Source organism: Ptiloglossa arizonensis, chromosome 6 (genome assembly GCF_051014685.1).
Source record: "Ptiloglossa arizonensis isolate GNS036 chromosome 6, iyPtiAriz1_principal, whole genome shotgun sequence".
NCBI classification, from domain to species: Eukaryota; Metazoa; Arthropoda; class Insecta; order Hymenoptera; family Colletidae; genus Ptiloglossa; species Ptiloglossa arizonensis.
In genome coordinates this window covers 15,022,268-15,040,754 of record NC_135053.1, presented here as the reverse complement: position 1 = coordinate 15,040,754, position 18,487 = coordinate 15,022,268, and the positions used below count along the sequence as shown (strand labels likewise).

Sequence of the window (18,487 nt, the reverse complement as noted above, 5' to 3'; positions counted from 1 at the left end):
TATTATACTGTTTGATATGATTGACAAAACTTATTGAGGAACCTAGTACTATACTGTTTGATATGAATGACAAAACTTATTGAGGAACCTAGTACTCTACTGTTTGATATGAATGACAAAATTTATTGAGCAACCTAGTATTACACTGTTCGATATGAATGATAAAACTTATTGAGGAACCTAGTACTATACTATTCAATAAGTTTTATTGTTCGATAAAACTAGTAAACAAGCTAGTAAATGTAAAGATTCCCTGATTCGGTTCTAAATTCCAAGGGAACGACCCCAACAGGTAGACACACTATTAAATTAGTTTACATAGTCCATACCCAAGGGCAGGATATCACAGTACGCACATATTCTCAAGTATATTTACCATCAATCGTAAACACAGTTTACAGTGTCCTCTGTGCACAGTCCTCTACGCAGCTCTCTTGTAAGCATAGAACCAGACAGACACATTTCTTCTATATCGAAATATACTTATAATTATCAAGGAAGCAATCCCAATTACTGATCCTTTTCTGGAGTAATACGAATTCTATCGCGCACCCGCGGTCACGTACACACCACAAACCCCTCCTCAAAGGCGTATAAAAAACCCCTGGTCTAGAATAAAGGAGTTCAGTTCTGTTTCCAATTTGAAACTTATCGCGCTTATTTTTGCCGGTCCTAAACTTATAATATTATTACGGTTAATGTTAAAGTGACATATAAAAACTCTCTGATTCAGAATAAAAAAGTTCAGTTCTGTTTCCAATTTGAAACTTATCGCCCTTATTTTTGCCAGTTCTAAACTTAAACTACGGTTAGTGTTAAAGTGCCCGCATTACTTCGACTTGCATAGTTATAAAAAAAAGAAATTCTTCTCGAAGGAAGTCTGATACACGAACTATAATTTTGAATCGTGCCAAGACCTCCTATTACGTTTAAAATTTTTGTTACGCGACAAAAGTCCCGACACACCTGAATCGTCGCGAGATCCACACAGAAGGGAGTCGAGAGCGGTTTCCAAATTTTTCGTAGAATCCACGCGAAAACACGACCGGTTTGAGAGACTTTGCTTTTTGCTAGAGAACTGTGTTTCAAGGGCGGTAGATGCACGCGAGAGAATGCACGATTGCATGCACTCTTTGTAACTCTTTGAGGCACAGTTGCCGAACTTGTGAAACGATACAAAGTAAGTAAAATTAAAAAATAGACGAATTAGGCATTTAATTACAAGAGGGAATATCAACAGTTTCATCGTGCAACTTTGATGGAGTTATTATATATTTTCATGGTAAGTGAAAATAACTGAATCTAAAAAATAAATTAAGTAGATATTTAATTACAAGAGGGAATATTAGCAGTCTCATCGTGCAACTTTTATGGAGTTATTTTATATTTTCATGATAAGTGAAAATAACTAAATCTAAAAAATAAATTAATTAGATATTTAATTACGAGAAGTAATATTAACTTGTATGGAGTTCTTTTAATTTTTCATGATGGTTCAAAGTAACTAAACCTAAAGAATAGATTAATTAGGCATTTAATTACGAGAAATAATATTAACAGTCTCACCGTGCAACTTGTACGAAGTTATTTTAATTTTTCACGGTGGATTGAAAAATATCCCACCATGCATGTCAGTGTATTAAAAAGGTGGAACATTTCTTAAATCACTGTGCACCAAACAGTTAATGCACGGGTAGAAGACAGTGCTCCCTGTATTGGATCACTCGAGAAGTACAGTTGTTCCGTGAAGTACGCGTTTTTTTTTTCATACACTTCGAGTCTTCGTAACTTCAAAGAACGCGTTCCGGTTTGAACGACGATCGAAGCAACGTGAAAGGAGCAACAGCTGAAAATAAAGTAACAGCGAACATTTAAAACCGCTTGTGAATTGTTTTACGATACCTTCCATGCGACGAGTACCGAAATTAAAACAAACGATGGAAGAAGAATCATTATTCCATAAAAATATATCTAAAGAGATGCGAAAAGATTTCTGTGGAACGAAAATCATAGTATAAATAATACACGATACGTAATAAATACACACACAAACGTACATGTATCGCATAAAATATTAGTTTGTTCGGAAAGTCATTTCGTTCTCCAAAATGGAGAATATATAATTCAATAAAATATTTACACACTCTAAAAAAATCGTGTTTCAATTTCTCCCCCAAAAAAAACGAAATGACTTTCCTCACAATCTAATACTTTCTCGTTCCTAGTATATTTATGTAACTTATCTAACAACTTCTTACTCGTTCTACGGTGTTTCGTTTTCAGGCTGTTATCCAGCAACATGTGAGCTACAGTCTGGTTCTGGACGTTGCCTCGGTCAATTTATACGTCGATAAAGAGCAACGTATATATATATTCAATATAGAATCCGATCCAAGTCGGTGAATTTTCCCCCGTATTGCGAACAAACGTTCGAAGCAATAATATTTCAGGTTCCATTGTGTTCGAATATCGACGTCGTTGTGAAAAATTGCAACTCGTAACACAAACAAGGATGTCGTTCACTCGCGGATACGTGTACATCTTGTCGCGTCTAGCTGTGTATTTTAAGACACGTGGAAGATCGAAGCCCCTCAGAAACCGTCGAAACTTTCCTAGATCCGTGCGAGGATCCGCGTGAGTTCAGCCGAGTCTAAGCCTCCTCTTCGTTACCGGTCTACCGAAACAACTGCCTTTAAACCGGTTCGCGGAATTAAAATTTATCGACGACATTCTGAATCATTCTCCGTTGGTACAACGAACGCATTACCTACGACACGGTCCAACGGAGAATTCTTCCAGTTATAATATACACGCGCGATAAAGAAACGTTCGGGCCATATGCTACGTTCCCTCGTATCCAGCGAGAGTGCTATGAAAAGACCATTGAATCGCGTGGCTTCGGCGAACGTCGATTCGTAGACAGTTTCGCACAGGACTGTTTGCACAGTCTACCATTGCCCACGGTCTCGAGTCTTTCGTGTACGAAACCTCCATAGATTTCTACGAACAAAATGACGGGGAACTCTCGGAAACACCCTCGATTGAAATTTCGATCCTAACGTTCCAAACGAGATATTTACAAATTTTCTCGTCCACTACACGAAGAGGCACGATTTACGTAAATCGTAAATACGTATCGGACAAGTTTCCGTGGAAAAGTTTACAATTATGCAAGAGTGCTATTGCTGAAAATAAGAAGTAAATTGTACACGTGGCAAAAAATAATTAACTGTCTGTTACGTGAAGGATAGCACTGCCATTTCGAAGTTCCAAACACTTGTTATTATGTACTATTAAGTAACCTCGCTATTTAATATACGTGGAAGAAAATACTGTGTCACGCAGCCTTGGTGATTTTCATATTTGGAGCAGTTTCAATTACCGATTTAACGAACCTGATCGTATTACCGGGCGTTTCGAACATCGTGTTACGAGCAACGAAGGAAATGTTATTTATTTACGTTTTGAAATACAATTTTCTTCTTTCTATTGGCGATTGTACCTGCGATCGAAAGTAACGCTTAATCGTCGATAAGTGAATTGATTCTCGTTGAAAAACTCGCTGGAAACATTCTCGCCCTATTGCGAAAGGGTTGTACCGTGGAACGAGGCGACAGAAATACGACCCTTTGTCGTTTGATAACAATAGAAAAAGGCACACCTTAGCCCGGTATGCGAAGGTAACGCCGCGCCACGAAACGTAATGGGTGTCCCAATCCTCACCGGTCGATTTACTTTTTCAATGATACTCGAACGGTTTAAGTAATCTTCGTAGTTCCTTTTTTATTCAAAAGTACACACTTGGAAGTTAACGAAGGAACAAGATATCTTCCAAATGATCGCCTCGGCCTTTTTTTACGAACCACTGAAATTTTCCCAAAATTGTTCACGATCTTTCCTCACAAACTCGTCTCACTTTCTCCAATAACACATTCAACGTTGTCTTTCAACTCTGGAATCGTCTCTTTCAAATCTCCAATTTCAACAAACCTAACTACCAAAGTTTGCCCAATGCTTTCCACCGATACACAATGTCGACAAAAATGACTACAAAGTTCCCGAAATCGTGAAAGATTCGCGATTGTTCTTAATACTCCTGAATAATTTCCACGCGTTCTATCCCCGTGTATATTTCCACGATTAATTCCCCATCCTTATAGACAACACACGTCGAGTTTTAAGTAAATCGATTCAACGTTTGAAAAATATCAAGAAATTCAAAGCGACCGGTGACGAGTGAGACACCCCGTAAAACCGTTCCAGATGGTCAAAGATGGAAGAATCGAGCTACCGGGTGCGTTGATTAACCGTTGGATCGGTTAGCGAGTTGTTGCGATCTTAATTGGTGCAACGGATCGTTCTACGAGCGCATTGGTTACCAACTCGGAACAATGCATCGCGGCGGTCCAACGAACGCAATTACGTATTTCGCAATCGTGACGCTTTCACGAGTACGCGCGAGCTCGCCTTCTCTCGCGTTATCGTCACCGTCCACGGTGAAAATCTGTTATCAACACCGCGATTGGGAAACGTAATCGGTGTGTCGTGGTCCGTTCGACCGTGTCGAACGAAACGAAACGAGTCCTCCTCTTCGACGTGGAAACGACCCAGTATCGATCGCCTCTCCTCTCATCCGTGACGAGAGGATCTACGAGCAATAATCGCGGTTGGTCGTGGCGATGACTCGGTGGCCGATACCGGACGAGTTTCGTTAAAATTCGAAAGCGCCGCTCGCGTTCGTACGAAACGTTTCGAGAGATCGTTCCTGTTTCCGTACGAACGTGGCCGCGGCGATGTAGGCGAAAGAAACCGCGTGCGCCATTAGAAAGGATGAAAAGTAACGTTTACTGTTATTTTTACGGTTCTGGGTGACCGTGGCTGGCGAACCTGTCGATGCAAAACGGGGATCGATGGTAACGACGATTACCGGTGTTTAATCGACGTGGATCGGTAATCGGTGCGCGGGTAGCGGACGTCGTCTTCCCAGTTGAAAGAGTTTCGTACCGGGATGGTGTAACCAGCGAGTTTCGATTTCAACCACGATCCGGGACCGGTCGTTGCGTCGTTGAAGAGAAACGATAACGCGGCTGTTACGATCGCACGGGCCAAAGTTTGATGCGTGTCACTGTATAGGATCACGAACAATATATTGTTGAGTAATACAGTTTAAAGTCCTTTCCACTCGCGCGCTTTGACTCGCGTAGGACAGTATTAAAATGATGGTAGCTTGACTTGTTCTCACTTCGTGGGAATAGAAGGAAATTATAGGTAATTTGCTAGAGCAAAAAACTAAATAGGTAATTGGCAAAAGTTACCGTTTAGCGAACGTCTCCGTAGAGAGTTACCGTTTAGCGAATGTCCCCGTAGGGAATATAATGATGTGATTATTAGGTTATCCCACAAGTAATGTGACTTTGACTTTGACGGTGACTTTCGATGAAAAGAATTAATACTTGGATTTATTTTCAATCGTCGATACATTGACCATCAGTTTCGATACTTTTCCCAATTGTATTAAATGTCTACAAATAGTACTGCTGCTACTGCCTAATCTCTCAGCAATTTGATCGGTAGTCAATTGTGGTTCTAACTCGATTAAAGCTTTCAATGCCTCAGGATTGAACAGTGTTAGTCGATCTCGGTTCGTCGAAAAGGTCCAAATTACCTTTTCGAAATTTGGAAAACCATTTTTGATACTTTCTCAAATACAAAGCACGTTCACCATACACTTCGCAATTGTTTTCAACCGTATCCGTAGATGTGCTACCATTTTTAAATTCGTATAGCGTACAATGCTCGTTCCAAAATTTTTTTTCAAGTGAAAAATATCGATCGAACTGCATCGAAAGCAACCGATAAACTGTCGAGAGAACACTCTTCGAGCTACGTAGAAAGAAGTTTCTATAAACGCATCGCCGAGATGCGATTCAAGTGTTCGTTTAAAGTACGATGAGAGACGAGATTACTTATGGGATCACCATGAAATGATCTTTAAGAGTACGTAGCGGGTGACGGACAGCGATTCGGACTCGTGTAGGCTGGCACAATGAATGAATCTTTATTCAGGGGACTGTGGTTTATATACATGATTTTTGGTTATCGATGATCTCGGTTTTGTCTCGGTCTTATCGGAGTGCTCGGTGGTTATCGCGCGCGTAACGATTTCGCGTGCAACGTTGCACTCGTGAACGTTGCACTCGTGAACGTTGCACTCGTGAAGATTGCACTCGTAAACGCTGCACTCGTGAACGTTGCACTCGTAAACGTTGCACTCGTGAACATTGCACTCGTAAACGTTGCACTCGTGAAGATTGCACTCATGAACGTTGCACTCGTGAAGGTTGCACTCGTGAAGATTGCACTCGTGAAGATTGCACTCGTAAACGCTGCACGCGTAAACGTTGCACTCGTAAACGTTGCACTCGTGAACATTGCACTCGTGAACATTGCACTCGTAAACGTTGCACGCGTGATGGTTGCACTCATGAACGTTGCACACGTGAACGTTGCACGCGTGAACGTTGCACTCATGAACGTTGCACTCGTGAAGATTGCACTCGTAAACGCTGCACTCGTAAACGTTGCACTCGTGAACGTTGCATTCGTGAACGTTGCACTCGTGAACGTTGCACTTGTGAACGTTGCACTCGTGAACGTTGCATTCGTGAACGTTGCACTCGTGAACGTTGCACTTGTGAACGTTGCACTCGTAAACGTTGCACTCGTGAAGGTTGCACTCGTGAACGTTGCACTCGTGAACGTTGCACGCGTGAACGTTGCACTCGTAAAGAGGGACAGCGTCGCGATGCTAATTGCCAACGAGTGACTCGTCGTCGTCTCGTTCGTTGTAGATTCGGATGAAAAGTAGATTCGGAATAATGGTATCTTCCGCGGCTATAAAGGAACACGTTCACTCGTGTAACAAAGAGACCCGAGCGGAGAAGAGAAAGTGTCGACCTCGATACAATGGGTCCTCGATGAGGTCTCGAAACGCGTTATCACGGCTATCGAGGTCAACGCTGAAGCGTTTTTAATGCGCGCGGTGTTCGCGAACGGTCCCCGCCGCGTGTTGCGTAATTCGAATCGGTGCGTACACCATGATCACGATATTAATATTCGAGAAGTATTGTTCACCATTGATACGTTTCAACATCGGTGCGTACACCATGATCACGATATTAATATTCGAGAAGTATTATTCACCATCGATACGTTTGAACATCGGTGCGTACACCATGATCACGATATTAATATTCGAGAAGTATTGTTCACGATCGATACGTTTGAACATCGGTGCGTACACCATGATCACGATATTAATATTCGAGAAGTATTGTTCACGGTTGTTACGTTTGAACATCGGTAAAGGAATTCTTTGGTAACGATCGCAAGGATAACCGCGAAGTTCAGAAAAGGGGGGCGAGGGGGTAGAGACGGTGAAAAATATGTAGCGAGTAGGCGATGCGCGCACGATTACTGTTAATTTCTCACCCTCCTTACGCGGCTTGCTATAAATATTAATGAGATTGTATAATACGTTGATCTAGTTGCATCCACGAAGTGCGCGCTACACGGAATGTTAATCGAGAATTAATGAAACAAACGGTTACTTAATTGTTACGCGTGCACCATAGAAATCTGTCCATAGATCGTGACGACAGATTCTCGTTTTTTCGATTCTTCTTTGGGTTTCGTCGATTGATCTGATGGTGTTTCGTTGTTCCAGGACGTAATGAGCGAGTACGAACGAATCAAGCGTTCGTGCTTGAAACGAGGCGAGCTATGGGAGGACCCTGAATTCCCGGCCACGCAAACATCGGTCTTCTATCATCAAACACCACCGTTTCAGTTCCAATGGAAACGACCGAAGGTGAGCCGACACGGTTTGATAAATTTATTTTAAACGATCGGGCCGCCGCTCGATAACGAAACGAACCACCGCGTATTTTTAACTTGGAGTTTTCACGGCCACTCGAGCCAATGAAAACAACAAGCACGCGGGATAAATATATTCCATTCGTTCGAGCGAACGTTTCGCGAATCGGTATCGTTGATTTTTCACAGTTCGCGGAATATGTATATATATATATATGTAACCGTTTTCACGGTTTTCCCAAGAGTGTACCGCTCGATGTTAATATTTGTATCGAGAGTTACGAGAGGAGAGATTTCCAGGGCGTGACATTTAGGTATTATCCACCCAACCGAGTTTACGATATCGTGAGATCGGATACGAACGATTCCAAGCTCAGACGACACGATATCGACGACCTTAGACCCGCACGATCTGATATCGAAGATTCCAATGGATAAGATACGATATACTCGATGACCTGGATCCTTCGTACACGATAATCGCAATCTCGAACATCGTTGGATCGGTGTAGAAATGTCACCAAATCTGAATTGTTTCGCGAATAGGGACTCGAGAGAGAGAGAGGTCTTCATCTCGATCTTCGAGATTCAGTTTTCGAGGATTAGGACCATCCGAGATAGATCGATACACCGCAAACGATACCTCGAGAAACGGACTTCAGAAAGGCTGATTCGATCTACGACGATTCGTATCTCTAGATTCGACGCAGCTGCGTTGTGAGATATGTTGTGCAACAATCTGGTACACTTATCGCTCGAGCGATCGTATCGAAAATAATTGCACAGATTATTGTACGAGAAATTGTCTCATACTTATCTGTAACTCTGGTTAGTTCGTAGGATTTCTGAACTTCTAGGATCCTTGTAATTGAGTGAAATCTTTTAACTTCTAGGACCTCTGAAACTCCATCTTTCGAGGCATCTTTAGGATCTTTTGATATATTAAAGATACCTGAAAATCAATAATCCAAGATCGAACTCAACGAATTCAAAGTCGTCGAGAATCGAGTTCTATCGGTTTGTGATCGGTCCCTTGACATATTAAAGATACCTGAAAATCAATAATCCAAGATGGAACTCAACGAATCCAAAGTAGTCGAGAATCGAGTTCCATCGGTTCGTGATCGACCCCTTGACATATTAAAGATACCTGAAAATCATCGATTCGAGATCCAATAATTCAAGATCGAACTCAACGAACTCAACAAATTCAAAATAGTCGAGAATCGAGTTCCATCGGTTCGTGGTCGGTCCCTTAACATATTAAAGATACCTGAAAATCATCGATTCGAGATCGAAAAATCCAAGATCGAACTCAACGAATCCAAAGTCTTGGAGAATCGAGTTCCATCGGTTCGTGGTCGGTTAGTCGGAGATCCCACGGACCCAATATCGTCTGTATCGAGTTCCATAGATCTGGAATAGTCCGTGTCGTCCCCCACCAGACCATAGTTGTGTGTATCGTGTTTCATAAGTCCGAAATCGTCGTATCGGTTCTCGTGATCTACATTCCTCGATCTTGAACAGTGTTCAAGCGTCTAGCCATTGTCAAGTTTATGCGGAGTATCTCGTACAGTTCCTGACACGATCGACGCGTCAAAAGTACACGAAACAGCAACAAACACGCTCGTGTATTTTCAAACGGTCGATCGTTGTTACAGATACGCGAAAAGAAACATTATTTTCGTTTCATCGTGCACATCGTCGAATAGTTAACGCTGTCTCGGTAATACCATTTAAGCGGTTTAGTCGCATCGGCTTGCTCCAGTTCCTACGGAACGGAAGGGCGAGGAATCTGAAACCTAGGAACCGTAACGGAAACAGTATGCAACCTTGACACGTAGACTATGTCTTTGTCATCTTCGTGTGTGTAATCGCGTAACAGCATCTCCGCTGAACACGACGCAGCTAACGGGTCCTTTTACCCAAGGAGTCGCTCGTTGTGCAACAATTAGCGAGAGCTCGCCAGCCACGATGCCAGACGTTCCACGCGTTCGAGAAACTCTTTCGAATATTTCGTCCATCGAACAAAGTTTCAAATTCTCGAAAGCTTCTTCTTTCGTTGTCGTTCGAATATTCGAAACAGATAGTATTTCTTTTCTTTTTTTTTGCCCTCTTTAGCTTTCATTGGAATGCATTGTTCCGAGCCAAAGTTGAATCGAATTAATCGAGGGAACCTCTCTTGACTATTTCGTCAATTGTTGAATCTTCTATACGATTTTCATCGAACGAAGTTTCAAATTCTCGAAAGCTTCTTCTTTCGTTGTTCTTTGAATATTCGAAACAGATGGTATTTTTTTCATTGGAATGCATTGTTTCGAGCCAAAAGTTGAATCGAATTAATCGAGGGAACCTCTCTCGAGTATTTCGTCCATCGTTGAATCTTCTATACGATTTTCATCGAACGAAGTTTCAAACTGCTCGAAAGTTTCTTCTTTCGTCGTCGTTCGAATATTCGAAACAGATGATATTTTTTTCATTGGAACGCATTGTTTCGAGCCAAAATTTGAATCGAATTAATCGAGGGATCAACGATCAGTTGCGTAACCCGCGCCACGATCGGAGATACAAGGAAAGAAGACGAGGGTAGGGTAAAGTTGCCGGCGCGTAACTGGAGCCCAGCCTGCCTTGTGAACGGAGACATTATGGCACTCTGCGTTGCGTATAACGATCGTAATAAAAGCCACTGACAGCGGTGCGTTTCTACGACAAGGTCGACGATTGCGTTAACCCATTACGTATTACGCGATACGCGCGTGTCACGCTTTTGGCGCGGCCGGAAAGGAATCGTATAGCTGAGCGTGACACGAGTGACGAACAGGAACGATGAACCGTGCGGTATCCTGTGCTGTTAAAGATCGTCGATGATTAAACCATGAGTCGAAAGGAGACCGTTTCAGCACTTCTTCGATGACGTAACGCCGTAACGAACCGTATGCGGTTTCGTTCGATTAGACGCGAGAACGAGACGACCGGTACGAGCAACGCGTGTTTCTCTACGCTTGATTCGTCTCGTGGAAATTTATCAACCGCCTCGATCTCCGTACGACGAGATAAAAGATTTTCCAACGAACTTGTATCAAGCTTGATAGATTTTCAACGAACAAGGGTTCATTAACTCGCGGATAATTCGCAGGATAATTCTTTTTTATTTTATTTTCTTTTATCGTGATTTCAATTTTGGAGTGACACAAATTCAACGACAAACAAAAGTCTATTGACTCGCAGATAATTCTCTTTTCTTTTATTTTTTTTATCGTGACTTCAATTTTGGAGTGACACAAATTCAACGACAAACAAAAGTCTATTGACTTGCGGATAATTCTCTTTTCTTTTATCGTGACTTCAATTTTGGAGTAACACAAATTCAACGACGAACAAGAGTCTATTGACTCGCAGATAATTCTCTTTTCTTTTATTTTCTTCTATCGTGACTTCAATTTTGGAGTGACACAAATTCAACGACTAACTCGCGGATAATTCTCTTTTATTTTCTTTTCTTTTATCGTGATTTCAATTTTGGAGTGACACAAATTCAACAACTAACCCGCTGATAATTCTCTTTTATTTTCTTTCCTTTTATCCTGACTTCAATTTTGGAGTGACACAAATTCAACGACGAACAAGCATCAATTAACTCGCGGATAATTCTCTTTCCTTTAATTTTCTTTTATCGTGCCTTTTTTCAGACTGACATAAATTTAACGACGACGGAAATATTTTTCCAGCGTGCATCGTTGCAACGCGAATGTGGAACGTAGCCACGTGACAATGAAAACGTGAACCCGCGAATGGCAAACGCTCGTGGCACGCACCGGGCTCGTAATTATCGCGGTAATTGCGCGTTGTAAATCCGCGGGGGCGAACGATCGCGAGAAATTCCGTGAAAATGTGGCCGGTGAAACCGGAAGCAGGCTGGAAATCGTTTCCGAGTTGCGATAGGGACAATAAAAACGCACGAAAGGTCCGCAGCGACGCGGCCGCACGTTGCGAATCGCATTCCACGTTCGAGGAATAATTATGCACCGCGGTACGCGCGCGCTGCGATGTGTTATATAATCGTCCTTTGTTTCGCGTCTGAAGTTTCAGCAAATAAGTCCTAACAAATTAATACCGCAATACGAGACGGGTATTTTAATTCTCCGTAAGATTTTCGCACGCCTCTAACGTTTCGTCCATTGTACGAGCGTGTTTGCGTTTCGTTCGAGAGGGATCTCACTGTGCGTTTCAACGTTTCAATGTTACGAAGCGCGGTTTATTTGGTAATCGATCAGTGCACGAACGTTATCCCCGATAAAAATCTCTAAGTAGCCCGAGCGATACAAGCTAATCGATTAAATATCGTACGAGCCAGCGATTATTAAACGGAGAACTGTTTGTCTCGAGAGTCAAGAGTAATCGAATCCATCCAGATTTTTAACCGAGATATAACTCTCGAAGATTGTGTAACGTAACGAGGAATTACAAAGATAAAACCCGTTACCCGGCACGGTACAAAACGATTCGATCGCTCGTCGAACGCCAACAACGATTATCGAAATGGACTACGAATTAATCATTTTTCCTTTGCGTTTCAGGAACTGTGCAATCGTCCGATATTCGTGAGCGACACCCCGGCCCAATTCGACGTGATACCCGGGAAAATGGGTAAGAGAATTTCGAAGTGACGTATAATAGATTCGAAACGAAAGTAACGAACAGTTGATTTTTCAACGCTGGAAATTAAGTACGGATTTTCCAACGGATTTCCCAGCTCGTTGAGCGAACTGGTGAACAAAAAACCATTCGGTGGAGAAAAGAAAGAACTTCTGATTTCTCGTTTCGTTTTTGCTCCGGAGCGTGCAGAATCTCCGTGATAAAACATAATGATATGGTTCCCGCGTACACGAGTTGGCAAACCTATAAATCACTCGGTGGACCCTTTAACGCGTAGCCAAGGTTAACCGTGACGTGGTTCGTCGAAACACTCGGTTTCTGGCCCGGGACCAATTAACGCGGAACGGTGTATCTACAAGATGTTTTCGACCGGTCGTTTGAATTTTAAATTTCAATTTTCTCCGGCTACTCGGGAGAACGAATTAATTCCGAGTCGGATTCGTCGATCCGTTCGCGAGACGTGCGATTTTGGAGAGAAGAAATGGTTGAGAAAGCATCAAATTTTTCGCACCTCTGATGCTCGAAACGAATAACTAGAATTGCCTAGGGGGGAAATATTCATACCGTTATAATTCCGTGTTTCGCGACACGTTTTCAATTTCTTCGCGCGTGTACGGATGGCTCGCGAATCACCTGTTCGCGGTAAAGCGAATCGGCACACTCTCGTCAAGCTGTGCCACGAACCGACCTCGAAATCGCGTTAAACCCTGAAAGCAACGTTCGTAGTAACCTTTGACGAACGTGGGAGATAAAGCGTGGTCGTTTCCACGGACACGTCGTGGCCCGGAGCTGTTACGACCACGACTTTCTTCGAGCGGGTTCGATCTGTGAGAAAACTGCGTCGTCCGCGGATGGTATCCGATATCTCGTCTGGATTTAATTAACGGATAACCGAGCCGCGTTATTGTGTGATAATCGGCACGAGAGTCGCCTTCTCTCTATCTTTATTTTTGCGTCACTAGGAAAGAATGCTATACCAGCCAGTGATTCTCAAAAGTGTGAAATTACCGCGATCGCGTCACCGAGAGTTTACTTTCGATTTCTTTTGTTTTCCAGATCGAACGGAAACCGAGATCGACGTTCCCGGAATCTTTTAAAATCCTCGACAATTGTCCCCGAGTCGAACGATTATTTCACCGAGAAATTAAATATTCAGTCGACAAATTGGGTTATTTGGAATGTCATTTCGTTTTTTTTATTTTTGGTGAAAATGAAATACAATTTTTTTACAGTATGCAAACATTTTACTGAATTCGATATTCTCCATTTTGGAGAACGAAATTACTTTCCGAACGACCCAATATAACACGTCTGTATATCACGTCCATTCACATTTTTTCTCCCAATTTGTATTCTCGTTCATTACTCTACACTAATAATTCATAACCAATTCGTAAAAATAAACAAATAACATCCAACAACAACACTTGTACATCACGTCCGCTCACATTCTTCCTCTCGTCTTGTATTTTCCTGTACGTACTCCCAACAGTACGCTAATGGTACTTATCCCATACATATATACATATCTATATAAATAAATAAATAAATAAATAACAGAGTTATTGGAAAAGACCAACGATCCTGTACGGCGATTACTCATCGATTAACACGGTCGTCGAAACTTTTGAATCACGAGCGAATCCAATCCCGAGTTTATTGTACGCGGAAGTGCGCCGAGTTCGAGTTGAAATCCCCTCGTGGCGTTAACATGCACGATCGTCGTATTTCATCTTTCGCGCGCTCGGGATGCACGCGCGTTAACGTGTCCGCGGGGCTGCGAAACAGGCCGGGATCTTTATCGGCGTGGTTCTTGCGATTGTCGCGTCCCGGTGCACGGTGAATTGCTGCAACCACGCCGAGTATAGACCAGACCGTGGAATGCATTCGCGGGCTCGATCTCGTCCTGTTGGTAACCGGTGAGGATTCAACGCGAGGCGTCGTGGACGGAAGTCGAGCGATCCGGGAATTCGTGCAAACGCATTCCTAAAGATGCCCCCGGTAAACAGCGCATCGTGTCCCGTTAACGCGTACGAAGCACGCGAGAACACGCGAACGTTTCTTTATTTCTTTTCTCTCTTTCTCTTTTTTTTTCTCTTTTTTTTTTTTTATCTTGTTTCACTCGGCCTACATGACCACCGACCGACGAAATTCTCGACCGTTTCGAACGTTTTCAAAGGTTGAATCGAGAGTGGAATAACTTCGGTGGCCATCGTCGGGGTGAGAAGCGTCGCGCGAACGATTTATATTTAGAAATTCAACCTCGGGACAAAATTGCTCTCGATATTCGATAAGCATTGCGACAGGCACGGTCCAAACTCGGTGTATAATTCCTATCGATTTTTTTGTCATTCTTTCCAATGTACTGTGTACACTAATCTTGTGTATCGAGACTCGAATCGTTTCTTATTCTTCTTTTCTTTTTTATTGCCTAATAAGAAGTTGGGGAATATTTTCTATTCAAGAATTATTCTTCTTTTCTTTTTTATTGTCTAATAAGAAGTTTGAGAATATTTTCTATTTAAGAATTATTCTTCTTTTCTTTTTTATTTCCTGATAAGAAGTTGAAGAATATTTTCCAACTTCTTATGAGGCAATAAAAAAGAAAAGAAGAATAAGAAGCGATTCGATGTTTTCCTATTACTATTCTTATTTTTCCGATTGCTCAATTCGCAACGGGAAGTTGAAGAATCTATCAACGACACGGAACAATTATTCTTGCGGATGATCATCCATTACGTTAGAAAATTTGTAATCCAAGACTCGATTCACATAACGGTCAATACAACCATCGACGAATCGACGAGATTACATTTTCTCGACGATTCGCGTTAAAACGTTGAATTTACATCAAAAGAAGCCATAAAACGAGATTTGAGAAACACTGGTATTACAGACTCGCGCAATGGATCTATCCGTCGTTCGTTCTTCCTTGTTTATCCGAATAATCGAGGCACCGTTTTCACGCTCTACAAGCGCTGGCACACATGCCTAGGATCTAATTGGAAAAATGCAAGCGTAACGCGACCGTGGTAACAATTAGTTTTCAACGTTTAATAAGTCGAGCGTGCTCGGGCGCACGCGCGGGGAAACCATTAATGCGGAAATAACAGTTACCGGGGAATTGTTACGCTTCGTAATTACAGTTTGTAATCCACGGGACGACCGTATCTCTCGTTTTCATGCCGGTCGGTGAAAGCCGGTCTTAAATCGCATTAATTTCATATCACTTTCGCGCCACTCGCGATTAGCGGATCGAATCGACGACACGACATCCATTTCGACGAGATCTCGAAGCTCAAGGTCCTCTTAACAACGATTATCCTCGATCGACGAACGATTCTTGCGAAAATTCGACATTGCGCGCGCCTTCGCGAATCCACGTGTCGTTGGTTGTGCAATGTACACTCGTGGCTCTCGACACCGCGACGACGGTTGCCGCGAAAATTCGAACGAGTGTACTCGGTCCTCGAATCGTCACGATGTCGCGGTATTCGGTCCGGCACGGTCGACCGGAGCGAGGTGTTTGTTCGCGTGGAAAAATATTTGTTTACTCGCATAAACTGGACACTCGGTCGGTTAACTCATCGGTAATCTTTGCGGTGTAAAACCGGGTCTCGTCGGGGGATAGTGAAAGTGGATCGACGCACTCCGTTTGAATAGAGACACAATTTAATCGTGATGCAATTACACGGGACGTGAAATGATCGATCGCCGTTGTATTGACGCCAATATCGCCCGAAGAAGTCAATTTACCGGTGGCCGAAAATTAATGTCGGTTCGCGAGAATATTTTACCGCTATCGTCTGTGTCGCAACTCGTGATTCGATTTATTTATTTTTTCTTCTTGTTCGCCTGCATCATCGTCGTCGGTACGACGCTCGAAAAGGATCAATTTTTTCAACCGCGATTATTCGTCGAATTATCTCCGTTATTTCCATACGGACTGTGCGAGCAAGGTGTACACCGCGAGCGAACGCGCACCCGGGAAACGTTGTACGCGCATGCGCGTGTTCATTCAAGAGTCGCGGGCGCGCAATTTCTCCCGGTGAACGCGCCGAATAATTAAATTCCGCGAAACGTTGCGTAAGTACGCGTACGTACGTCGACGCACCGTGTCAGAATAGAAGCGAGAACGTGAGAATCCATGAATAACCACGACACACGGTGTTAAATGATTGTTCGATAAATTATGGAACAGTCTGGCGAGGATTCTTCCATTCGCGTCGATGAACTTCACGCGGAGGCCGAAACAGATTCGTAATCTTGGAGGTTGGTGTGGTAACGTCGTGAGAACATTTTCAACGATCGAAGAGCGACACGGGCGTCCGTTAGGCGCGGGTACCTTTATTGCGTTCGTTCGTTCGTTCGTTCGCTCGCTCGCTTCACTTTCGTTTTCGAAGGTCTAATCACGGATCGCGGGTGCACCGTCCTATTCGAGCACTTAAACGTCAAATAAAGCGAAAGAGAGAGTTATTCTGCTCCATTTGCATACCGATTCGTGTTCCCCGCGAATAAATGTAACATTTTTCAAGCGTGGCGCGCCACCGCTCGCCGTTACATCGTAATTATAAAACGTTCGCCGCGCGGATGCACTTGATTAATTAGCGACACGAGCGCGCGGCCCCGCGATCAATTATCATCGCGACGGTGCAGTTCGTTTGATATTTATCGATCCCGTGTATAATCCACGCGGACCGTTTACAAACGGGAACATTCGGATGTAATTCGCTTGATTTACGGCAACGTGTTTCTCCGCCCCTTCATTGTTCCGCGTATAACAATCCAACACCCGGCGACGTGTTTATCGGCAATTTGCACATAAAACTCGATTCGCATTCAGTAAGAGTTCGTCTACTTCGTTCGGTCGTCGTGAATTAATCTTGTTCAACCGTGCAATAAATTCATAGGCCGGGGAACACTTTTCCGTGAGCGAGGGAGATCACCGGATAATGGATACACGTAGGTAAAGAGAGTGTACGATTGAAATGTTTAGAAATTAATAATACATCGATCTCTGTGTGCGTGTTCAGATAGTATAGAGCGACTTTCTCGTTGTGTGCACCGTGAAAGAGACGTGCGAAGTTTTATACGAATAAAAAACGACGAACGAAACGAAACCGTGGTGATTTATTCGCGGCGTTTAGTCGATCGGGTGATTAAAATTTTTATACGTTCGTGGCGGAATAATTCATACAGTGTTCCGTACTGTGATTAAAATTCTAATTTTTATTCAACGATCGATAGATAGAGTAGTTTATCTTTTGATCGCTGTTCGAAACTTTCGTGCGGATGCAAATTTTGCACGTCTTTGTTTATCGTTTTACCTGTCCAAAATTCGTCCACTCACAGAGAAAAGCGGAATAATTTAAACTACCTGAGAAAATAAGTACTAAGTATAAATTAATTTTCTACTGTTATAAAATATCTCCAAGTATCTACTTTGTATTACTGTCACCGAGTAGCCATAAATTTACAAATTTTGCACGTCTCTGTTGATCGCTTCACCTGTCCAAAATTCTTCCATCCACAAGGAAAAGCAGAATAATTTAAATTACCTGAGAGAAAAATTACTCAAGTATAAGTTAATTTTCTACCGTTAGAAGATATCTCCAAGTGTCTATTTTGTACTATTATCACCGAGTAGCCATAAATCGAATCCCTGAAACAAAAAAGTTCAACTCGAAATTACTCCTCTGATTCTAAGCTAAGTATTAACCAGTTTCGCTCGAACATCGATCATCGTTCTAAGGTCACGTTCGTATACAAACACTCGACGTTTGAAATTTAGTCGTTTAGAAGGAAGATTGCGAGAGCCGCGGGAACGATGCGTATTAACCAGTCGCGTCGCTTGTAGGTGCCAGTGGCGTAGAAAGTCAAGCGCGTTTTCCGTTTTGAGGAACAACGACGACCGGAATTGTTCCGCTTTCCCTTGTATTTTCACACGGATTGTCAA

General features: G+C 42.7%; 1 protein-coding gene across 1 annotated transcript in view; it reads left to right on the top strand.

Moving 5' to 3' along the window:
• The window catches only part of Calpc (calpain C), a 55,944-nt gene that overhangs the window by 20,632 nt on the left and 16,825 nt on the right, over positions 1 to 18,487 (top strand). Inside the window, exons 2-3 of the mRNA XM_076313805.1 lie at positions 7,727 to 7,870; positions 12,453 to 12,522. Of these exons, the coding sequence (XP_076169920.1) occupies positions 7,727 to 7,870; positions 12,453 to 12,522 (214 nt within the window). The remainder of the gene's footprint in view (positions 1 to 7,726; positions 7,871 to 12,452; positions 12,523 to 18,487) is intronic.